Source organism: Notamacropus eugenii, chromosome 4 (assembly GCF_028372415.1).
Source record: "Notamacropus eugenii isolate mMacEug1 chromosome 4, mMacEug1.pri_v2, whole genome shotgun sequence".
In the NCBI taxonomy this organism is placed as follows: domain Eukaryota; kingdom Metazoa; phylum Chordata; class Mammalia; order Diprotodontia; family Macropodidae; genus Notamacropus; species Notamacropus eugenii.
In genome coordinates this window covers 80,188,024-80,213,648 of record NC_092875.1, presented here as the reverse complement: position 1 = coordinate 80,213,648, position 25,625 = coordinate 80,188,024, and the positions used below count along the sequence as shown (strand labels likewise).

Below are 25,625 nucleotides of genomic sequence, written 5' to 3'. Positions count from 1 at the left end.
AAAAGGAGTGGTTACATGGCTACAAAGGGAGAGGCAGCATGGTGTGGAGACGGTTGGGAAGTGGCATCAAGGCTTGGTTCCAAGGAACATAATGGGAAAGCTTGGGTATGAGAACCAGGAGACCCATGGTTGGAGTAAAAAGGTGTGCTGGAAAGAGGAGAGGCCGAGAAGAGATAATATAATGGCTGCCATGTAGGCAGCATGGTGAAGAGATACTCTGGGAGGGACAATCTCATACTTCTGGCTCCACACTCCCTTCTGAGCTTCAAACCCACGTTTCCAACTGTCTCAGTACACCCCACCTGGATGTCCCGCTGGTACTTCAAACTCAACAGATTTATCTCCAAATTTGGTCCTCTTTCTGGTGTCAGTGTTTCCGACAGTGAAATCATCATCACCTAATTTCCCATGCTAAAATCCAACCCTGAGCTCTTCCCACCTGGTAAAAAAACAAACAAATGGACAAACTTTAGGATCGTCTTTGACTCTTTTCTCCCTCTTATCTCTTATCCATCAATTGCCAAGCCCTGATGATTCTATCTCTGTCACACTTCTTGCATACATCTCCTCTTCTCAGTTCCCACTTCCATCATCCTAGTATATAGGCCCTTGTGTACCGCAAGCTTGGATTATTACAATAGCCTTATAAAAGATGTTCCTACCTCTACTGTTACCTCTAATGTGTCCTTCACAGTATTCCCCTAATAGTCTTTCTTATGCATAGATCTAGTGAGTGAAATTCAAACTCTTTTGTGTGGCATTCCCATTCCCCTACAATCAGGTGTCATACTAATTTTCTGGTCTTATCTCATATTACTGTTTTCTACATACTCCATGCTCCAGAAAAACTGGTCAACTTTCTGAAAATCCGGTGTCCTTTCCTGCCTGTGCCTTTGCCCCTCTTTGTATCCCCAGAGCTTAGCACAATGGCTGGCATATAGCAGGTATTTAATAAAGGTCTACTGATTGATTGAGTAAGTGCTCGCAATATGGGCAGTTTCTCTTCCCTCTCCCTCTTCATCTATTGAATTCCTATCCATCCTTTAAAATCAAATAAAAAACAAATCAAATGTTAGCTGCTCCCAACTTTTTTCTAATCTTTCCAGTCACTAAAGCTGCACCTCTTTTAGATCTCACATGGCACTTGGTTTGACAATCTCTGATGTACTTAGCATTCAGTATCACATAATGCTACGCATCAGAGTAAGTCAACAAGAATTAGCATTTATTTAGCATTTATTCTGTGCCAGGCAATGTGCTAAGTGCTGGGGATATAAAGAAAGTTCCAAAATAGTCCCTGCTCTCAAGGAACTTATATTCTGATGAGGGAGGCAACACATAAATAACCATGTACATATACTATATATATACGTATATATATATACATACATACATATATACATATACATATATATATATATACATATGTTTAGAAGGTAATCTCAGAGGGAAAGCACTAGCAATGGGTGAGGGGAGAACCTGGGAAAGGTTTCCTGCAGAAGGTGGGATTTGAGCTCAGTCCTGAAGAAAGCCAGGGAAGGTTAGAGGCAGAGGTAAGGAGGAAGAGCATTCCAGACATGGGGGTAGAAACTCCATGAGTGCAGTGACCATGTCTTAGCTAAACTTTATATTTTATCCAATGTCTAGCACAGTGTTCTGCACACATTAGGTGCTTGATAAATATTTTATGAATAAAATAGATAACACAAATGCAGATATATATGCACATCTTGAGACATACACATCAACACAAACAGAACTACACAATACAAATATGCAGATTCACAGAGAAGTACACACATGTGCACACACCAAAAAAATGCCTAGACATAGTGAAACACTCACAGATACAGAGAAATTCAGAGTGACAGAGATGCAGAGAGGAAGGTAAAGAGAGAAGAGAGAAAGAATGAGAGGGAGAGAAAAGCAAAAATATAGAGAGGAAGAAAGAGGCAGATAGAAAAGCAGGAGACAAAGAAAGAGATAGAGGAAGAGACAGAGAAAGGGAAGGAGAGGAGTCAAAGAGGTAGACAGAGACTTAGAGAGGAAGATAGAAACAGAGACACAGGACAGTCAGAGAGGAAGAGGGCCAAAAAAAGGGAAGAGACAGAAAGAAAAAAAAGGAAATAGAGAGGTATATGCAGAGAAGACACAGAAAGAGAGAGAAGTTGAAAGAAGCAAATGAGCGTCTGATAGGTATAGCTAGAGACAGGCAGAAAAAGACAAAAGAAAAAACAAGGAGAGATATAGAAAGGGATGGGAGAAAGAGAGAGAGAGAGAGAGAGAGAGAGAGAGAAGTAAAGACACAGGGACAGAATTAGAGTGAGAAGAGAGACAAGCAAAGGGGCAAAGAGAGAGAAAGGAGGGGAGGCATGGAAGTAGGGAGAATGTAGAGGCAGAGAGCATAGAAACAGGAAAGAAAAGGTAGTTAAGGAGATGCAGAGGAGAGACAAAAGAAAAATCTGGGAGAAAGATATGTAGAGGAGAAAGCTAGAGAATGAGTCAATGAATGAGAGAAACAGAGAGAAGGGAGAGGAAAAAAATGAAAAGGAGAGGCAAAGAGGGCAGAGAGAAGCAGAGAGGCAGAGAAACACAAAGAAGTATAAAGCCAGAGAAAGAGAAACAGATACAAGAGAGAGTTAGAAGGAAAATGATAGGAAGAGAAGAGAGGGAGACAGGGGAGGCAGAGAGAAAAAGAAGAGATACATAATAATGATGGAATGGGGATACAGAGGAAAGATGGAAAGGGAGGGAGACATGAGAAGAGAAATACAGCCAGAAAGACAAAGACCTAAAGCAAGATACACCCAAATAGACATGAAATAGCAATTGAGATATAGAAACTGGTATCAGCTAACACTGGATTTTTCCCCTTTATTTTTTTTAACTTTGTGTTACTTGAGTGTCTCTGAGTGCAAGTGGGCAGCAGTGCTATCTGTCAAGCCTGCATTCTTTTGGATGGAGGAAGATACAGATAAAGAGAAACAGAGGCAGAGATACAGACATACGGTGAGTCATACACAGAGAAAGAGAGACACAGAATCCACAGACACAAAGCTAGAGAGCTAGACACACAGGTACACAGAGAGAAAAGCCACCACATATAGATAAGCTCTAGCAACAGACACACAATGCCTTACAGCAGCACACACACAGAAACAGTCTGATACACAGAGACAGAGAGGGAGATACACAGCTACAGGGAATAATGGTTCACAATTATAGGGTACTTTAAGGTCCACAAAGTACTTTATGAGCACATACATATTTAAGTCTCATAACAAACCTGTGAGGCAGCTATTACTACAGGTATCCCTGTTTTACAGATAAAGGAATTGATAGATAACTTGCCTATGGTAGTAAGTGTAGAAGGCATGATTCAAACAGTTCTGACTCCAGGGTTCAGCATGTTATATTACATTGAGTCTCTTATGCACTGATATAGAGAAAGCAAGGGGATACAGAGAGGCAGACACAAATAGATAAAGATAGAGATAAATACAGGAACGCAGAGAGATGCATAGAAAGAGACAGCCACTGGAAGACACATACAGAGAAAAAAATGGATCTATAGATACTAGCACACAGAAATACAGAGACAGAGAAGGACAGATACAGCTAGGGTACTCCTGGCAGGAGTCACAGGGGAAGGAGTCAAGGAGTCTCTCATGAGGACCCAATTCATTCCAAGCCAATATTCTCATGGCACTAAAGGAAACTGTAAATTCACACAGGATCTGTAAAAAAGCTTTTGACAAATGGAGTTGACATACACTGATGTAATCAGAATTGGGAACTAACTTTTTAAGCTATTTTCTCAGATGCCTAACTTGGCTGATAGTTTCTTTTTTCTTCTCCAGATCTTGCCTCTTGGCCTCCCAAAAACCATCTCTTTTCTTTTTTCCCCTGAAGCCCAGAAATTCTGAAGTGCTTTGGTATCTCAAACAGACCACAGGAACTGAGTTGGTGATAAAGAACTGATGAGAACAGAAGCCACAAGTGATTTTATTCATATCAACTGATGGAACTGAACTCAGGAGCTGTCCAGTGTGCAGGGCGGCCGTGGTGCTGAATGGTCCCTCAAAATTTGTGGGGGCAGCATTACTTTTAACTTTAACATTCCAGAGTTTACTATGCATCTGATCATCATTCAAATGGGAACAAGGGCAGGTGAGGTTGGGCGAGGCCTGGGATGGGCAATTATATCTCTCTGGGGAAAAACTGGTGGTGTGGGAGGGAGGTATCTAATAGTGTGATATATGTAATGCCATTTTATATACATCAGTATATGTCTAGTACTCACAGTAAGTATAGAATCATACTGAATCGTAGATGTAAAGGAACTTCAGAAGTCACTCAACTCCTCCAGCTACTAGAAGAAGCAATTGCTGTTTTCGTTGGTTTTGCTTAGTCGAATATGACTACAGCATGCCAATCCTGTCCACAGGGTTTTCTTGACAAAGATATTGGAATGATTTGCCATTTCCTTCTCCAGTGGAGGTTAAGTGACTTGCCCAGGGTCACACAGCCAGATTTGAGACTGGATTTGAACTCAGGTCTTTCTACTACAAGCTGCTCATATACCTTTCTACAATTTTCCTGACAAATACTCACCTAGTCTTTGACAGATAGGGACAATCAGTTAGATGTGGACAGCCGTTTGGATAGCTCCAATTATCAGACAACTCTTTCTTCTATTGAGACAAAGTCTAACTTTCCATAACTCATTATTCAAGTCAACTATTTTTATGTACTTACTGTATGTGTAATGCATAGTATTATCAGGGACACAAAGATGAAACAAGAGATTCTGTTCTTAAGGAGCTTAGTTTTGTATCAGGGGGTAGAAGGGAGAGAGATAGAATAAAACTAATCTATCTTTCACAGCTCTTTAGATATTTGAAGGCAGTAATCATATCTAAACCCCTCTCTCATCAGTTTGATCTCTCCCTTAGTTTCTTCTATAAGGAATTCCATTTATAAAATGATCTTGATTCCCCTTAAAATACTGGTTGCCTGGATGCATAGGCTCCAGCTTGTCAAAATACCTCCTATAATTTTATTTTATCCTTCTAGTCACCCTTTGTCTATACCTTAGGCCCTGCAAAGGTTCCAAACTAATAAACCTCAGAAGGATCAAACAGCTCCCTGGAGAAAGGGGTAGATCACAGGTGAGGAACCTATGGGCTTGAAGCAACATGTGGCCTTCTAGGTCCTCAAGTGCAGCCCTTTGACTGAATCCGAACTTCTTCACAGAACAAATTCTTTTAATAAATATACATATTTGTAATACAACAATTCTTTAACAAAAGGGTCTGTTTTGTAAAACTTGGACTCAGTCAATGGGCTACATGTGGCCTCAAGGCAGCAGGTTCCCCACCTCTGGGGTAGACTCTGCTCTGAAGTAATCCCTGTTTAGACTTCAAGTCCAATCCAGCAAACGTGATATATCTACAATGGGCAGAACCCTGTGTTCAACGCTGAAGAAAGATTAAAAAAAAAAATAAAGTCCCTGTGTGATATGAATTAAAGCTAGAACGAGGTTGTAGAAGCTTTTCATTGTCAGGCTATGTAGTTTGTAGTTTATTCTGTAGGCAATGGGGAACCACCAAAAGCTCTGGAGCAACAGGAGGAAAAAATAGGCATGTGGTGTCACTGCATGATCTTGGGCAAACCCCTTCCCCTTGTCAAGCCTCAGTTTCCTCATTTTCAAAGTCTCTTCCAATTCTGACAGTCTATAAATCTGAGGCATGATTTCTAGTTGCAACAAGACATCACATCTTCTCAGAATTCCCTCCCTTCCATGTCTTCCTTGAGTTAAACATATTCTCACTTGGAGACATATGATCACACCTGAAGACCTAGACTTTGGTTCCAAATTTGCTATGTATTATAGGCAGGCCCTCAATCAGACTCAGGAAGAGCTCTCAAAATGCTCCATATGCTGACTACATTCCCTCCTCCTCCTTCCATTTTAGGGAGTTGGGGTAGACTCTACTTGTAAACCCAGGAATTATGGGGTGGGGAATAGTTTGTGTCAGTGGCAGAAAGTAGGACAACATTTTCTTTTCCCCAAACCCTGGAAAGACAGGGGTGGGAGTGGGGAGGGGGGAAGAGTTACAGGGCAGCTTATTGAGGACGGAGGGGAGAAGTAGAGATGCAAGAATGCACTTTTGGGGAGTAAAGGTGTGAATCTGTGACACTCAACAGGCTCATCACTGTCAGGCTTTCCAGTGGGAAGCACTTCCTTGCACTTTTGGCTGGGGTTGGGGTCAGTGAGGGTTGGTTCTGTCACTATTAATCTCATTTTTGGATTCATTTTCCCTGGAGCTGTGGGCAGTCTTGATGTTTTGCCAGCAAAGTGGGGGGAGACAATCCCAGTCACCTCTGGAGGTGGCATCATGCCCAGCCCCAGTGCAGCTCCCTCTCTGGGCCAACTTGTTATGGGAATAAATATTCAGCACATGGTGAGATAGTTAAAGAAGGGGAAGAGATTTGGGGGTAAGGGGGAGAGGTGTGCAAAGACAGAAACCCAGAAAGCTACACCCTCAGACATGCACAGCAATACCCAGACTGTAAAGCAGACACAGCAACAACCAGGACAAAGTAAGGCAGCATCAGAGTCGCATGGTAACACAGGAATCAGGGGCCACAAAGGAATAAACACAGGCTTGCACATGAGACGTACAGCAATAACCAGACTCAGTAACAGACCCAGCAATGACACACCGAGAGACACTCAGGAGTATAGACACCAATGCTTGAAGCTTGTAAATTCCAGTATCCGCAGCTTGCCCTGTTCCCTTAAGGGTCGGGCTGCCGTGCACACTCTATTGAGGCTTAAATACTCCAACGATAACGGGGCGGTGGGGCGGGGGGGCACTCGCCAACCCCTCCATCCCGGTCCTCGGGAGGACATCAGTTTTCCCGCCTGGGCATGGGAGGCAGGGTGGGGGAGCCGGTGCCCAAAAGCGGGGGAGGACTGGAATGAGGGGGAAGCACAATGTGATGTTACACCGCCTCTCAGACAGCAGACAGATAAATCTGCCACAGGCGTCTGCGCTACAGATAAGAAATAGGGTTTTCCCAGAGAAGCCAGGTTGCGGGGCGCCGCCGAAGTTCGACACCCAGAGCCCAGCCTGGCCTGGAACCCGCCACGCCCCCGCCCCGCAGTCACTCACGATCCTCTCGGAGGTGCCCGCGCGGGACACGGTCCCGTTGAGCCCCACGAGCGAGGGCAGCGTCTGCGACATCCAGTTGGTGACCATGGCCATGGTGCTGAGCACAGCTCCGATCTTCAACAGCGGCACCGACATGGCTCCGCGGCCGTGGCCGTGGCCGCATCCCCTGCCCGGGCCGGCTCGGCCCCCGCCACCCCCGGATCCCCGCAGCCCCTGCCTGCCCGCCCCCGCGCCTGTCCGCCGGCCTCGCGGACTGCGGCCCGAGGAGGGCGTACGGGGACGCTCGAGCACCTAGGGCTGCGGCTCTCAGCTCTGGCTCTCCCGCTTCGCTTATAAACCCCGCTACACCCGCCCCCCTCCCTGGAGCGCCTCAGCCGGCACTTCCAACCGGCCTGACGTCACTGCTCCTGGGCTCCGCCCCCGCGGGAACTCTCCACCCGGCGCCACGCCCCGTCGTGACGCGCCCCACAGGCCACGCCCACTTCTGTGGGGGACCCCCGGCTTTCCTCTCGAGGGACCTGAGGCAGAGAGAAAGGGAACCTCAGGCTGGGGTATTCCAGGGACCTCAGCGGTCACGCCTCCAAGTCATAAGGAAAGAGCCGGGTCGCCTCAGGTTCCCCATCCGCAACTGCAGTGGCTAGAAAGGTCAGGAGAGCATTTCCCGAGGCCACTGGAGTAGGGATCTAGCTTCTAGAGACCCAGAGGTTCGTCCCAGACCCGGGAGCACACTGGCCCGGGGGAGGGAGATGACTGGAGGGTGCTGGAGCTAGCTCAGAGCTTCTCCAGTCTCCCTGAGGAGGGGGAGAGAGGGCATGAACCTTCCTGGTCCAAATTCAGTAAGTTTTAGAGGGAGGGCATGATACAGAGTGAGTGCAATTTACAGAAGATACAGGGAAAGGATTATGGAAACACCCACCTTTATAAGGTGCAAGACATACACAATATGCAAGACAAACCCAATGCCAGTTTAAATAAGATCTGAAAAATGAGATGCAGGGAGAGGAAACCAGAGTGACAAAAATAGATCCATCCCAGTTCTGTCCCACCCCCAAAAGGACCAAGTGTGATTTTATAAACAAATTTCTGTTCATTTTGTTTGTTCTCTGTCCTCCCTCAGACTGGGGATCCCAAGGGCAAACAATCTGTCTCTTCCCTCTGTGTCATTTTTCTAGTCCCATCCCCACCCCCCTGTTTCCAACCTTGGCAAGGCTGTAGGCAGAAGATGAAGTTCTAGAGAACTCTAAGCTGGAGCTGGAAGGGACCTCTCATTTCCACTCTCCATAACCTTTCCCATCCTCTCCTTCCTACCAGGTCAGGATTAAGTGGTCCTCCTACTTGTGAAAGCTAAGCCCTCTGGCCATATTCTCTTGATCCTGTCTTCTCTCACTTTCTTCAAGACCTTATTTCTGCAGTTATCTCCCCTCTCTCATGCGTCTTCAATTTCCGCCTTTCTTATTGGTCCCTTTCTTACTGCCTAAAAACATGCTCAGCTCTCTCCTATACTTCCTTTGACCCTGATGGTTCCTCAAGCTATTATTTTATCTCCCTTTGCTGCCACACCACCCACAACACTTCTCAATCTCTAGAATTCTGGCTTTTATTCCCACCACTCTAATGAAACAGCTCTCCAATGTCACCTGCAACCTCCCATCTAATGCCTTTTTAAAAGTCTTCTTTCTCTTTTCCTTGTCTGTGGCCTTTGACACAATTGACCACCCCCTGCTTCTTTATACCCTGGCCTCTCATGTGACATTGCTCTTTCTTGGTTCTTGTCTATTTTCCTGGTCATTTATGCCTTTTCTGTCCCTGAATCTTAAAAGTGGGAAGGGATCTGAGGTTGTCTGTCTAATAGGTATAAGTTGGAATATCCTCTAAAATTCAATCCCTTTCACCTCTGACACCTTCCCCCTACTTTTTAAATGTGGGAATCCCCTCAAGGCTCAGTCATCACCCTTCATTTCTCTATAAACCCTCTTCCTCAGGGAGATCACCTAATTCCATGCCTTCCGTTAACTCATTCATTTATTTGTACTCCCTCCCTGAAGCCCTGCCATCATGATTTGTAAATGAAAATTTATCTGGCCCACTCTAGCTGATCCTAGACCTCAAAACAGGCTTTGATTCCATATCCCATCTAGTCATCTGGATACCCAGGCTACCTTGCCATCCACCTCTTCCTCCAGCCCTCATCCCACTTCTCTTTCCATCTCTTACTTTGGGCATAATAATAATTTCAAATATACTACTCTTCTGGAAAGGCAATGTCAATCACTGCCCTGTGGACCAACTTACTATCCATCACTCCACAGACCAAAACTCCTTTCCTGTCCACCACTTCCCTATATGTGCTGTTTTCCCTTATTAGGTTGTATGTTACTTGAGGGCACAGACTGCCTTACTATTAAAATTTGGATTCCCTGAGCTTACCACAGTGTCTGGGGCATGGTCAATAGACAATAAACATGTATTAAGGACCCACTATGTGCCAGGCACAAGTAAATTAAGTGCTGCAGATACAAAAGGAGTAAGGAGCCCACAATCTAATGGGGAGAGACAATGAACAAACAAAAAATACAAACAAGCTATATACAGGATATGTAAGAAAGAGTGGGAAGGTACTAGAATTAAGAGGGGTTAGAAAAGGCTTCCTGTGGAAGAAAGGATCATAGTTCAGATTTAAAGGAAGCCAGGGACATCAGTAGGTGGAGCTGAGGTGGGAGAGCATTCCAAACATAGGAGACATAGCATTCATAGGAGACATTCATAAGAAGAGCAAACATAGGAGACAGCCACAGAAAATGCTTGGAGGTGGAGAGATAAAAAAAGGGAATGGATCTGTGATTTAACTGATATAGGGGATTCCCATATGAGGAAACTTCCAGTTCCAAAACAGGCCAAATCCTTCTTTGCAACTTACAGTCTTAGAGAGTTGTCTGCTCATTGCCTGACACATGGTACATGCTTAGTAAATGTCCATGCATCCATTCATTCATTTGTAACCTATATACATGAGTAGATATCTCCAGCCCTGATCATGCTCCCGAACTCTCATTCTGAATTTCCAATGACCTAATCTCTTTATTGGATATACAACTGGGACTTTAAACTTTCCTTCACAATCTCTCCTCATTCATACCCCCCACCTACAACCAGGTAGAGTAAAGGAGGAAGTGCCCTATTCTTCCTTTCTCCAGTTTTCCTAGTGTTTAAAGTGGAATTTACCATCCTTTTCTGCTAAATTAGCCTTTCTTCCTGTCTTCCCTATTTCTATTGATGCAACTAGTATCCTTTCTGTCCCCCAGGCTCTACACTTCAGTTGTTTTTTGACTCATCTGTCTCCTTCAACCTCATATACAATTAATCAATAAATCCTATTGATTCTACCTGTATAATATTTCTTGTATCTGTCTAATCTTCCTTTACTCACATTGCCATTAAGCTAGTTCAAGGCCTCATCACTTCTGGCCTGGACTATTGCAGTGACCTCCTACCTGGCATCTCGGCCTTCTTTAATTTTTCCTTCTCATGCTATCAAAATAATCTCCTAAATGCACAGTTTTAATTATGTTACTCCTTGGCTCAGAAATGTTCAGTGGCACCTTATTGTATACAGGATAAAATATAAGTTCCTTGACCTGTTAATAAAGGCCTTCCTCACTCTGGCTCCACAAACAACTGGCCTTTCACAAATGATTTCCTTTCTTTTGTGGCATCTTTATATGTAGCTCTCCTTGACTGCAGGTCTTTCCTGTCCCTCTCTGAAACTCAACTCCAGACAGTCAATGCTAACTCTCTTGACTCCCAAAGCTCCTTTGGTCTTGGGCCTTGACTGTGTTTTGTTATCTCCTGTTGGGTAAAAAGTTTTACTACAAAATGTCATATGGGACAATGATGGTGAGAGAGGAGGGTAATACCTTTCCCTCTGGAGAATACTATCTTCTCAAGGGTTGAGTTCTTCCAAAACTGGCTTTCTTCTCAATGGCCAAAACTCACATTCCTTAGAGCTGTCTCCTGCCTCAATTGACCAAACTAGTATCTTGCTGAGTGCCCCCTCTATACCTAATGGGTGAATAATGTCACTTCAAAAAGTTATGACTCCCCAGGTAAAGAATGATTCTCTCTCAAGGGTGAGGAGGGATGGAGCTTCTTCTAAAGCTCCATAGAGGATTCTATTCATTCCAGAGGTCATACTCCTTATAATGATCTTCTGCCTGAAATGGCTCCTTAGACTATATGTTTTGCTTGGTAAAGGGCAACTAGGGTTATGGCAGATACTTAGGCTCTTTGATGGCTGTCTTCCCTCTTAATCCATCAAGCCTGAATGAAGAACTTCATTGCATCTCATAAAGGGCCAATATAATAGACACTTCTTTGCACTTCATTTAAAACCTTAAAGCCTGGCTGCCTGTTTTAAAACTAGCCCTTTCATTCCATAATTTCAATATCAACCCCCCCCCCCCAACATACGTAATAAAGGCAGTAATGTTCCTATGCCCCCATAGATTTGCTCCCTACTTGACTAAGTATAGCTTTATCTCTGTCTTTGTCCCATTCTACTCATCTGTAGCAGCAAGCAGAAGTTTTAGAATTGAAAAATAAGCAGAACTTGAACCCCATAGCTCTTGGAAATTTTGTGGGAGAGTAGCCTCTATAAGGATGATGATTAAGTGAAGCCTGCTGTTTAATAGAGATTCATGCTAGCAGATGAACAGAATGCATACTCTCCACCAGAGAGAGCTTCAACAGATAGACAAGTCAAACAAATAGTATATTAAGCATATTAAGATTAAGTGTGAGGGTACTAGATAAATAAGTAGGGGTGCTACTACCCTATGTTCTAAAGACCCTCTGAGGCAAAGAATCTCTTACTGGAAATGAAAGATCTTGGGGTTAAAACTCTGAAAGGAACAAGACAGAACATTCTCAGCTGTCTCTCCCTGCCCCTTCCATCAGTCTTCTGATCTATGGCTAAGTGTAAGGACTGCTGTTTTTCTTTTAAAGAGCTGTTGAAAGCCTTGGAATTTTCAACCAAAGAAGTAAAGCAGGGCCCACTCTTCTCTTGAGGAAGAGAAAGTGCTTAGCCAAGGATTTTGATTGAAGCTAGGAGCTGAAAGAAGAGAGGTTTCACAACCAAGTGCACAGTCAAGTTGTGCTAGCAATGTCTGCGGGGACAGCATCTGTCCCTGACAATAATTCTGGAACAGACTATGCAACCATCAGAAACTAGAAAGAGAATCATGACATCACTACCACACAGAAGCTCTGCAGTGTCAAAATCATGAATTTCTTATCCACATACGGACCCTGGCCACACATCTTCCATACTTGTTGTGCCCTTCTACAGTATAACCTAGCAATACATGATCCTTACTTATGTGCCCATCTACCTGCATATCACCTGTGAATCTACTCTTCTCACTGATAATGTGCTTTTTTGTGGGAAAATGTTGTCCAAATTTAAGGACGAAATGTTTCAGTATTATTTTTTTTACTGTGTTATCTCATTAAACGTCTTTTGTCTTGAATTAATTGTATCTTTTGGGTGATTATTAAAGGTAAACACATCAGTGGGGCTTATGAACTCTGGTTTTGAATGGATAAGGAAATACAGAGGACCTCAAACCTGGGGTAGCCTTGTGAATTGTGGGATGACCCCAGGGGCTTCATGTGAGGATGCTCAACATGTAATTTTTTTCAATATTTCTGAGTTTTTTAGTTCAAAGTTATTTTTCTTTCAGCTGAATAATAGTAAGGTTGTTTTTCGTTTTTGCTAAAAATATTTTCTCCTCTAAGTCCTATTTTGAAACTTCTTTTTTTAACTCTTCACTGACCTTCCTTTCTCATGATTAGCCCATTGTATGCCACGGAATTTCCAAAACATTGTTCTTTTGAATGCCATTGATTATCAATGCATTATGCCTCTTGCCTACAGGAGTATTGCACTTCTATTAATGACTAGTGCTTGAAGTTTACAGTAGTATCAAGATATTGACTACACTGCTGCTTAATTGTATTTGGCATCCCTGCTTTTTCACGAGTTCTTGGTGTCCACTTTTCAGTTATTACTGTTGTTTGGCATCACGTTTGCATTTGGTTATTGGTTTTACCACTTTTATAACTATATGGCACTGCACACTTGTATGATTGCAATCTATATTATTTATTTGCTGAATAAAACTTTAACTAAGATTTGAAAAAATGGAAGCCAAAATTTAAGAAAAGCATGTTGAAATAATGGACTTTAAAATGTGAAGACTTCTGATTTGAGGAGTTAACTCTGAGTAGAGAAATAAGGACATTAAATACATATTGAAGGGAGGTATAAGAGATTTGGGGAAATATGAAGTGACTACTCACAGATACAATTAGGGAGACCCTACTCAATATTTTTTTTTCCTGTAAATTGTCCCAAATTGTCAATCATTCAAAAGTTTCTGATGATCGATCATAGAAAGCCTGTAAATAGATCGCTGCTGACTCGCTAAACAGAAAGATTTGCTTAGATAGTCTGAAATTATAATGGGCAGAGAAAGTTTGCCATTGAATAAGCTGAAATGCTTAACACAGTGTGTGAGTGGGCTACTGTACCCACAGATGGTGCTGGATCTGTATCAAGATCCCTGATCATTTTCTTACCAATCACCTTACAACCCAACGTATACTTTCTGCTTCCCATCCCAATTCTGGGATCATAATCAAATTAATTCTATCACAGCTGCTGCCAAGGGTGTGCCATTCTACACTCCTATGTCTTCCTATCACTACTGTAATTTTCCAAACCATAATAATCAGGCTGTCACTCCTACACTCTCTCTTCTCTTTCTCTCTCTCTCTCTCTCTCTCTCTCTCTCTCTCTCTCTCTCTCTCTCTCTCTCTCTCTCTTTCTCTCTGGATGCTATTTCTCTTTGTCTCCATCTCTTTCCCTCAATCTCATCTCTCTCTCTCTCTCTCCCTCTTTTCATTTCCTTTTTTTATCCTAGTTACATTCTACTTGTTACTATCATTGTCGAATACCACTGTTGCTGAACCTTAGTCAAGTATGTGGGTCACAGTGTCTCAGCAAGGAATCAGCACTCAGCTAGAGAAAATAGAAGTGATCCCCAATTGGCCATATCCAAAGAATATTTGAGACTTAAGGACTTTTCTAAGATTTTTAAGATTTGGTGGCTGTTATTACAAATTTATAAAGCACTACTCTGCCATTGCCATTCAATGATCTCAGCTGTGATTATGTGATTGAGGAGAACTATTAGAAGAAGGGCATGGAAGGTCATTTTCTTTTGAACCCTTTGAAATCCTTCTGAGATTGTTAGATTGTTAAATATGTATAAATTTTTAAAGATATGGCTTGCTGCCTCATACATGCATCACCATTAACCTATACAGAACAAAAACTCTTTGTCCAGCATCTAGTTGCTAGACTGGCAGAACTGGGAACAGTGCTAAACCAAGAGAGTGACTGTTATCAGAAACCAATGGCATTTGCCAGCAGAAGACATAGTGACAATGAGATTTGTTATTCCATACACAAATTGGGATTCTCAGCTCTGAAACAGGCCATCACTGAAAAATTCAAAGATCATGTATATGCTGCTAAAGTTCAATAGTGGATGGACAATAATTCACAGATCTATATTTTGAGCAGCACTAAATTGGAAACTGCCTGTGAGATATAGGTAGCATCATTAGCCAGTTATTAGTTGAATATATTTGCCAGCGAAGACTGAGATACAAACAACTCCTCTGAACTGATGGCCATGGAACGCTGAAGCTATAGTGCCACTGATAGAAGGAGTATAGGCTGTCTATTATGTCTAGGGATTTGGGTTGCAGTTAAATAGAAACCTGAGAGTTTGGGGGACTTCCATCAGGTACCATAAGTGCGTGTGTACCTTGTATCATTGAGCCAATACTCTCTCCCTCTTTGTGATCACAGCAATGGACTTTAAGAAATTATATAAGTCAAGAAGTCAGTGAATTTAAGGAACCCAAGACTCAGTCCCTTTAAGGATTGATTCAAGGGCAGAGGTTAGAATTATACAATAGAATGCTGAGTCAGACTGTATCCTATCCCAGACATGGTACCAGGAAGCAACTGGTGCCACCCAATCATCTTGATGTATGACCATGAAGATATTACATGACTTTGGGCATATGAGGCAAGGGATAACGCAGGAGCCTAATTTACTAACCCAAGATGGGAGTAGATATCACTAAGACATTTAAGACCTGTGTTCATTATGTTCAAAGAAAATGCTCTGTTAAAGAAAAGTGATACCAATTGTAAATTGGGACTATAAATGCCAGTGAGCCATTGCAGCTTGTGCACACTTAAAAAAAAATCCCTAGGAGTGCAAGGTGAAAACATAAGCCATATCTTAGTACTGACTGACCATTTCACTAGCATACCCTTCCAGGTACCAGAAAGCTGCTATATTTGCTTAAAGCATTATGGGAGAACCATTTGCCTATCTATAGATTCCATTCCAAGATCCACTCTGACCAAAGAAGAGACTCTGACAGCAAATTATTCAAGGAAATGTTGATTCGGGGCAGAAATTAAGAAATCCAGAACTACATCTTCCCATCCACAAGGAGACCCACATAGCCCTAGTGTTTTAGCTTCACAATGTTGAACATGCTAGGGACCCTGAATCCTAAGAAGACATCTTGGTGGAGTCAATACATGAACTTTTAGAGTATGTGTGTGTGCACACATGTGCACATGCACACTCGCTCATACACACACTGCTGCCAGGAATGTTGCCTAAACATTTACACCAAACTTCCTAATGTTTGGACAAGAACTAGTCATGGACTTCTTATGCTTTCGACTCTTGGAAGATGGCGAGTATACAAAGACTCCCAAGCAGTGCATTTCTTAACTGAGAGATCAGCTAAAAGAGGCCTCTACCACTTATCTATGAGCTTAGCTCAGAAAATCTTGGATGGAAACACACCATTGCCTAGTGGTCAAGTTCTTCAAAGTTCACTGTCAAAATCTTCAAGAGGATTCCACTAAGAAACCTTGGTGTGTAGGCACCACAGAAGATGTTGGAATGATGGAAAATCATCATACCATACCATAGTTGAGACAATGGATAACTCTCCTCTTTACAGAACTATACCTGAGAATGGTGGGGGTGCTACAATACAATGTACTGCAACCAACTATTGCCTAGTGGACAATTAGTGGACTAGTAATCAGATTACTAGTTAGTGAATTAGTAATTGTACAATTAGAAGTTAGTAGACTTTCTGGGGAACAAGTGAAAAGACATAATGGACAGATAAGAGGATTCTGAGAAAAGTCTGCTTATCAATTACAGGAAGACTGATAATAGATAGGGCTAGATAATAGCAAAGAAGATATTTCAGACAGAGAAGGAATGGTGCCTTGGTACCCACCAGAGAGTCAAGGAACCCTGGCGGAGTTTATCTTGGCTCCATGGGGTCTTCTCTTCAGAGAAAAGGGTTGGGATGAACCTAAACGGAGCACCTTCCAAACATTCTCAAGTGTAGGGCTGGGACTAAAGACCAACAGGTTTCTGGGTGCTTATAGCTACTCTGGGACATTCAAGAGCTGGGACATCACAGGAAAAATGCCAGACCTATTTGGCCAGTGACCAAATCTAATTATGATGCTTCAGAGAAATGGAAGAAGCAATTACTTATGGAGCCAGACAAAGCTCACTGATAGAGTGCATAGGATGCATGCTTTGTATATAACTAAGAAGCAGGGTGGTACAGGGGCTGAGAGCTGGCCTCAAAGCCAGGAAAATCTGGGTTCAAGACGCTTCTGCCACATATTGGCTGTGTGACTCTGGGGAAGTCATGTATTCCCTCAATGTTTTGGTAGCTCTCCAAGACTATAATTTTCAGACAATGTGCTGACCTGTAGAGGAAGTTTCTTCACCTGGGAGTTCCTCATACCAATGAAATCACGAGTTCATTCTCTCCATTTTATTCTGCAATCTATATTCTTATGTATTGTACATGACATATTTTGTTATACAATGATCTACGGATACAGTTATAGTATAGTCTATTGATGTGAATGTGATACTGATATGTAGTTTTTTTCATGTACTGTTGAAATGTTTTTAATATATATTTTAGTATGTAGTGTTCTACTGTAGCATTCTATATTGCTAGTAAATATATTCCATTTCTGCATGTGATCTATATTTGGTTACTATACTCTTAGGGACGTGCCTGACATTGGCACTTTTGTTACTTTAGTTTTGATTCTGGGATGAAATGAGGTACTCATAAATCATCTAACAGTTAACAAATGCAGGTTTACTTATCCCTGACAAAGTAAAGATATGCAACAAACCTTTAGTAACATTTAATGTCTATAGAAGTGCCCTCCCCCACCATCTCCATTTGCTGGTCAGCAGGGCAGGGTGTGGTGACTCATGGGGTCTTGGGACATCTAAGTCAGAGGGGCCACTAGGGTGGGGCTTTTTATACTTTAGCTGGTCAGGAAGCTGTGTTAAAGGAGACAGAAGCCAATCAAGTCCTGGGAACATATTACCATACTTTAGGAAAACCAATCACTGCCGAGACATGGGGAAAGGGAAGAAACCCTGGTAGATACTGGGACTACGATATATCTATATCTATATCTCGACACATATGTGTGCATATATACATATGTGTACATACGATACATTGTATATATGGTAGATGTACTACATGACATGTTAACTCCTATGTGGTGTTTTGTGTTAAGGATACCTCAGTATTCCTATATGATTTGCAAAATTTTCACTGGGGAAGGATAGAAGGGAGGACCCCAAACCTGAAACTCCTTTAATGGTCATATACATACAATACAGGAAAAAGCAAGGCTAAGGGGCAGAGACAGTTATTTTGCCTCTTGGGTTTGATTTTGTCTCTTTGCCTTTGTCCCAATTCACACGTCAGTAAGGGAAAGCTTGGGCCCTAGCGGCAAGCCAAAGAGTTAGAAAGTCCAGTTCACAGAAAACGTTATGTTTGAGGACACTTATAAGATAGCCAGGAGTTGCTCTGATCTGTGAGCTAAAAAGATTGACATCTACAGCAAAGAATTTTTGCGGGAGGCGCAAGATCTTCTAGATGGGAAAATTCTCCCACTCCTACCCCATTCTGCTGACCCTGTGGCTGTGTATGGTATTTTTCCAACAGAGCTGTTCAAACCTTGGGGCTTTCAATTAAAAGAGCATGGCAGAGCCCACTCTTCTTATGAGTTAGAGAAGGCACTATGGTCAAAGACTTAGCTGAAGCAAGGAGCTGGAAGCTGTTGTGCCTGTCACTAGTTAGCAGAAACTATGAGACAAGCAGAGCAGCAAGTAGCAGAAAAATAGGTCCTGCAGAGCAGCATCTGGCAGAGAACGTTTCTGGAGAGGGATAAACATTCACCAGAAACCAGATGGGAGTAGGACTCACCCAGGAGCACCAGAAGACATTAGCAGACTTACACTGTCAGAGGCATGATTTGCCCCTCCATGCATGTACTCTGGTGACTCCTATTACCTATATGTGTACACACACACACACACACACACACACACACACACACACACACGCACATACGTATTCTCTGATCGTATGTATTCCCTACTTGTGTGTGCCCTGCCACGTTTGCCTATGTGTATTTGTGAATGCAGCCCATGTTTATTGAACTGTTTTATTGGTCCTTCTTTGGTTTGAAGTAATTGTGCTCTCTAGCTAACTATGAAAGGTAAACACGTGAGTGGGGACTCATTAACTACGATTTTAGTGAAAAAGGAACCACAGAGTACTCACAGCTCTGGAGCTGGAAGGATCCTCAGCGGCCATCTGATCCGACTCGCTCAATTCATAGATGAAGAAACTAAGGCCCAGGGAAATCAAGTGGTTTACCCAAAGACACACAGGTAGTAATATCAGAGGTGGGATTTTAACCCTGGTCCTCTGGTTACCCAAAGCTCTTTCCACCACATCATGTTGCCACTTGACCTTGAATATGGCTAGTCTAGTCTAGATGAGCCACCTTGCTAATCGAAGCACTCCCTGAAGTCCAACATATTCTGTATTCCAGCCAATTCTTGATTTTGTTTTACTCTCTTCTGCCTGACCTCGTCCTGTTCTTTCCTGTCTCAATGACTTTGCTCGTCTTGTTCCACCATGCCTTGAATGGTCTCTCCCAACCTCTCCACCTATGGAGATTATTTCCTTCTTAAAATATCGAATTCAGGTACCACCTCCTCCATGAAGTCTTTTCTGAACTCATCTCCAAACAGAAGTGTCTCCCTTCTCAAATATCTCATGTATACAGAAGATAAGGGACTCTTCCAGGATCACACATATCCTCCACCCACACAAAACTAAATCAAACTGTAACTTGAGATAATTCTTTCTGTTCCTATAATAGGGACAATAGGGAAGGGAGAAGAGGAAAGGAGTGCTGGGTCATTCAGTATAGAAGAAAATGCTTTTATAAAAACCAAGCTTATGACCTGATATATAAAAAGTTTACCACTCTGACCTACTCCTCATAATCTGTTTCTGATAATACACACACACACACACACACACACACACACACACACACGCACACCCTCTCTCTCTTTCTCTCTCTCTCTTTGGCCATTGATTTTTCATTGATCCTTCCCTCTTTCCCAAGGGAATTCCACCAAGGAATACCAACTACAAGTGGAAGAAAGAAGAACAAAGGGATGGTGGAGATAGGGAATGACTCCAAACCCTTTTTCAGCACAAACCCTACTGTTTCCCCACCCATTGAGACTAGGTTGCCACAAGGGCTCAGGTCAACTTCAGTAGGAAAGACTCCAATCTGGGGGCTGGTGACCTGGAAGCCTAGGGCCAGGACTGTACTGAATGGACTACAGAGACCCAGAGTTGGTCACTGGGGAAGAGAGGGGAGGATCTTCTGTGATTTGGGAGTGACACCTTGTGGCTGTGGCTGTAAATACATCCTCTGAGTGCATTTAGTAGCTTACTGCTTACTGTTCTGTGTTGGCTCCTTTTCCTCTCCCTCATGGATTCCATGTCCACTCAAATTGGCCGCTATCCTCCTCCACAGACTTTCTCCCTTTCTCTGAGTCCAAAGTAAAGGCTGCCTCAGCCCCAAAACATACTCCTACCATCTCACAAATCACTGAGGAATCAGTCTGTGTTGCCCCTCTGGGGATGCAGCAGACCTGGAGCAGGAGGAAAAGTGAAGGAAGGATGAGGGGACACTCCCTGAAGTCTAGTCTTCTAGTGCTTCCTTCATTTGTATGCATGGAGGCCTGAGATGGGATTTGGGAAGGGCAGTAAGGTTTCTAGGAACTCAGATTGGTGGCCTTCACTTGGCTACTCACTTCATTTTTAGGGTAGTCTCTGTTACTGTTTCCCTCTGTCAGTTTTTTTCTAGTCTCTTGCTTCTTCCCCCCAAATCATTAAAAGGAATGGCTACCACTCAGGGATTCTTTCCTCCAAATCCCATTCAATAGGGCTCTACAGTGACCCCAAGGCCATACGAACCAGCAGGGGTGAGAAGAGCCCTAAGGAAAGAAAGCAATATATTTACTTTCAGGAAAATGGCACCAGAAGTTGTGGAATTTACAATTCATTATTTCTGATCGTGAAGATGAAAGCCTAAGGACCCTCCATTACCTCTCTCTGAATCCAAGAGTTCTGAGAGACCGAGAGGTACCTGAGGGGCCCACTAGTGAAACTGAGGGGAGGTACCCCCCAAAACCTGGTGAAATGAAAATTAAGTTTGGTTAGATGAGCTAGATTTGACTCCTGATTTTGTAGCACACTACCCTAGACAAGTCATTTAAACTTTTTTGATTTCAGTTTCTCCATCTATAAAATGATGGGGTTGGATCAGATGATCTTTAACATCTTTTCCAGTTCGAAATTTATGAACCTATGATCCAGAATGCTGACTCATGAAGTCAGGCAACCCCTCCCCCCAAAAGAATCCTGTTCGCCCTTCTTCATTCCCTACCTGAGACACACTGGGACCACGAGTGGGAATGCATGAGATTGGGCTATTGTATATGTGTACATGCAAGTGCGAGTGTGTGTAGGAGGGTGTCTGAATATGCATGGAAGGATGTATAATGGTGGAAATGTGTGTGGGAGTACATTTGTGATGAAAAAGTTCCTCATGCTCTGTCTAGTATCTTAAGGTGGGTATTCTCCAACTCAGGACTCTCTCTTAAATCTGTCCCTTCCCCCTCCACTCCACTGCCTGGCCTTACCCTGTCCTGCTTTTCCCCTTCGGAACCCATCCACTCATCCCCACCACTTCAACTAGCACTTCTATGGAGATGACTCAAATTCATTCATCCCCAGCTGAACTCCAGACCCACATCTGCAGCTGCCTACAAAGGGCACCTCCACTTGCTTGTTCCACCAGCATTTCAAACTCAAAGTGTCTTAAACTGACCTGACTATCCTTTCCCCCAAACCCCCTCTCCCCATCCCTTGCCCTCACTATTTGTCCTGGACATCAACATTCACTTGGGCTCTCATTTACCTAACTTTGAAGTTACCTCTACCTTTTCCTTTACCTTTTCAATTCAATCCGTTGCTAAGTCTGGTTAATTCTACTTCCATAATATTTTTTCTCTTCTCCTCTCCTATTCCCACTGCTGCCATCCTAATGCAGGCCCTCATTTCTGTTCACCTGGACAATTGCAAACACATCCAAACAGGTTTTCCACTCTCCATTCCGTTCTGTCTTTCACAAAGCTGTAAGACTAATGTCTAATGTCTCCTACGTCTTAAGGTCTCTTATGATCTGGTCATAGCTCTGTTCCCAGTTACCTGCTGAGCAAAGCTCAAACTCTCTAACATGGCATCTACCTTTCCTTTCCAGCCTTATTTCATGGGATTCTCTTCCGAGTACCATGCTTTGCTGCAGCCAAATTGGACCACTGTCTGTTCCTTAAACATTTTATCACCATGTCATTGCTCTCACTGTTCCTCATACCTGGATGCCCTTTCCTCCTCACCTGTTAAATTCCTACCCAGGCTTCAAAGTCTGGCTCAAATCCCACTGCTTCCAGGAAGTCCTCCAGATATTGTCTATCACTAACGACCTTACCCCCTTAGCCCTCATATAGTTCTGTGGACCTCTTTTTCTGCACTTATCACCAGTTGCTATGCATCATAGTGATCTCTGCAAGTGTTTTATCTGTTAGACTGCGGGATTCCTGACCAAGGAAGGGTGCTGCACCTAAACTTTCCATCTTTCCCAGCTCTAACAGAGTGTTAGGCACAAATTAGGTGATTAACAAAGATTGGATGAATATGGTGTGAAAGCCGGACTCGAATTCAGGAGTGCCTTTATCACTTATTATTTTTGTGACTAGGGGCACTTGCAGTTCATCTCCAAGAGTCTCAGTTTGCTCGTCAGTAAAATGGGGCTAATAATACCTACCTCAGAGGGTTGTTATGGAGCTCAAAGGACAGAAAGTAGAGAAAGCCCTTTGGAAACCTTAAAGTCTATAAAAATGTGGGTGGTCACTTCTGTGTACGTGCGAGGGTGTTGCTTCCATGAGGCCTGTGAGTGGGTCCGTCTTCAGAGGGTGCCGGAGTTCAGGCCGGCACGCGAGGGCTGGCGTGTCTGTGTGCGAGCCCGAGGGGTGTGAGCGCAGGCGGGCAGGCACGCGTGGAGACACAGCGGACAGCCTCTCTCACACACTCCCCCACGCACAGTCACAGTCACTCACGCTGACACGTGAGCCCCCGCCCCTTTTCCAGAGTCCGGGCCCTGGGGTGGGGGCGCTGTAGGAGAGGCCCCCAGTCATCCTCCCCGATCTCTGGCCCCCCCAAAGTTTCGCCCCAGATCCTGGCCTTCGGGTCACACCTTGCTCGGGGCAGATGGGGGCACTGGAGTGTGTGCGTGCGGGACTGTGCACAGGCGAGGCCGGAAGCCCCCCACCCCGATCTGGACAGAAAGCGCAGCGCCCCGCGCCCCTCCGGCCCTGGGCCGCTTCCAGGGCGCTCCCCTTACCTGTCCGGCGCGGCCTCGGCACAGGAGCAGGATCAGCAGCAGCGGCGGCGCCGCCGCGAGCAGCAGCATGGCCAGGTGCACAGCCCCGGCTCCCGCCGGCCCCCCAGCCCCCTGCCCCACGTTAGTGGAGCCTCCCCTCGGACCCAGCGACCATCACCCCGGGCGGTCCGGGCCAGGCGGGGGCCACCTCTGCTTCCCTCACCTCCGGGGGCCTCCTCGGGGCCGGGATTCCCGTCCCACTCCTGCACCCCCTCCCAATTTACGCCCCTGTCTCTGTGCGTCCCTATCTCCCCCTCTTTGTGTCTCTCTCGCTCGGTCTCTGTCTCTCTCTTTGTTACCGGCTCCGCCCCCCCGCCCCGCCCCCATCTCCTCGGAGCCGCGGGGTCGGGGCGGAGAACCGAGGTAGGGGAGGAACTGGGGGGGGCCGCCTGTGCTTTGAGGGTGGGGCGCTTGCCAAAGTCTTCCGATTCCCCACTCTTTTATTCCCTGAAGATTTGGGGAGGGGTCAGTGATGGGAGCTCTGCTCCCAGAATGAAGGGCCTGGGGGCGTCATAAGAACGCCAAAAAGGGGAGGGTCTCTGGTCACGTGGGTGCTGGTGTTTCTCCCCCCCCCCCCCCCCCCCCCATGCACCGCTGTTTAGGGCTGCCTTGGGGAGAGGGGGTACGGTCTTCAGGCCTGCGGTCAGATCCGGGAGCAGCCCTTGGTCACTAGGACTCTGAGCCGCTCCCCTAGTGAAAACGTGAGGGGGAGGGAGGGATGAGAAAAGGGAGGGGGCGTTGTTGCTTCGGACTTGGGTTCCTTCCTCCACCAGGGGCCTGAGTGGAGGGAGTGGTCCCTCCCATCCTTATTCCAGGCCTGCCCCTCAATCAGTTCTTTCATTTCTATTTCCATGAGCCAAGATTAAAGACCAGATTCCCTCAGAAAATCAAATATTAAAGATGTTTTCTTCAGCAATTGCTCCATTTATATGTAAAGTGTGTCCCCACTCCTCCTTCCTCTGTCATTTGCTTCTATCTGTTTCTGGCCTCTTCCCTCCCATTGTTTCTTCCTCATCTCTGTTCTCAGGGCCCCAGCCCAACTCCAGGGAGCTGGGATGGGGGTGGGGGTGACACATAGGAGCTGTTGAATTGAGATAAAGACCAGACACAAAAGACAGAGAACATGGGGCATAACGTGGAACAGATGTTGTACTTAATTATAGCATTCCTGACTGTGACACTCAAGAGCATCCAATCTAGCCCAGACTCATCAATTGCCTCCTGCACTACTTGCTAGGGTTTGGGGCAAGCACCCAGACCTAGCCTCAGGCTCTGGGATTGACCCCCACTAGTGGCCCTGCTGCTGATCCTGCTGTTGTGCTGAGGTGGTTCTCTACTGGTAAGGGGGGACCCTTGGGGGATGGGAGACACTGTCCTACTTCATGGCTGCTCCCATGTGGAGGAGCATGGATTCATGTAGGTGAGCCTGAACCTGAGCCCCTGACTGCCTCTTCTGCTCGATGGTTCTTTTTCCAAGTAGTTAAATGAACATCATTTTTGAGATGTAAATATAGCAGAGCATGATGTGGATAAGATGTAGACAAGGAAATAACCTTGTGAGTTAGAGATCCGGGTCTATCATGTAGAGCTAACTGGTGGCAAGGAAAGTTTCTCCATCGAGAAGATGATTTATTTGTAGCGTGTCAGCCAGAAGCTGTTTGGACAGTGCAGAGCTGAGGTGAAACATGGAATGTTGTAGCCCCACAAATTGGTGTATGCTCCTATAAGGGTTAAAGATCAGCCTCTCAAGAGAGTATAATAGTATTCATAAGTTACTGAATCCTGTTTTAAGTTATTCTGACAGTTTATACTATGTTTTGTGTCTTTTAGCATTTATTTTGTGTATCAGAAACAAATACTTGCACCTTTCCCGGTTCATATACTTTGAGTACCCTTCTACTCCTCCCTTTTTTGAAGACTGATCTTAACCTTTAAGAATTTTTCCCTTGGGGAATTGGGGAAGATGAATAGTTATCTAACCTTTCTCTTTGCAGGCTGGGCTCCCCCAGGACTAAATCTGGATCAGATGCATGTGTCTAGAGTTAAATGGGGTACTTTAGGGTAAGGGGGTGTGTGCCCGCTGAGCTCCTTGGGCCAGCTGTGGTTTTTAAATCAGAACTGACTGATCTCTGTGATCTCTTTTAGCATTAAGTCTTATGAACTAAAGGAGTCCAGAGTGGATAACAGTTGTTGTGCCTTTGTAAACTTACTTCTGAACATTATACACTCTTGTTTTCTGCACTATCCTAAGTAGGAAATCATTGTTGAACTCCAAATTCTGTATGAGGAAAATTTTCTTGTTATAACCATCTAAAAGTGGAATGGGGAGGTAATGAGCTCCACATCACTGAGGGTCTTCAGAGTTTGGAGGAATTCAAATTCTGTAGAAGGCACTCCAGTAC

At 44.4% G+C, this 25,625-nt stretch overlaps 1 protein-coding gene across 3 annotated transcripts in view; it reads right to left on the bottom strand.

Moving 5' to 3' along the window:
- Positions 1–23,712, bottom strand: part of OLFM2 (olfactomedin 2) — a 55,747-nt gene extending 32,035 nt beyond the window's left edge. The window contains exon 1 of one of the 3 annotated variants that reach the window (XM_072602464.1): positions 23,185–23,712. In XM_072602464.1, the coding sequence (XP_072458565.1) occupies positions 23,185–23,253 (69 nt within the window). In that variant the 5' untranslated portion in view covers positions 23,254–23,712. Of the gene's footprint in view, positions 1–302; positions 2,670–7,181; positions 7,549–23,184 lie in introns of those variants that run through there. The other 2 variants (XM_072602462.1, XM_072602463.1) reach the window with 2 other exon arrangements.
- Between the last annotated feature and the right edge of the window lie 1,913 nt (positions 23,713–25,625).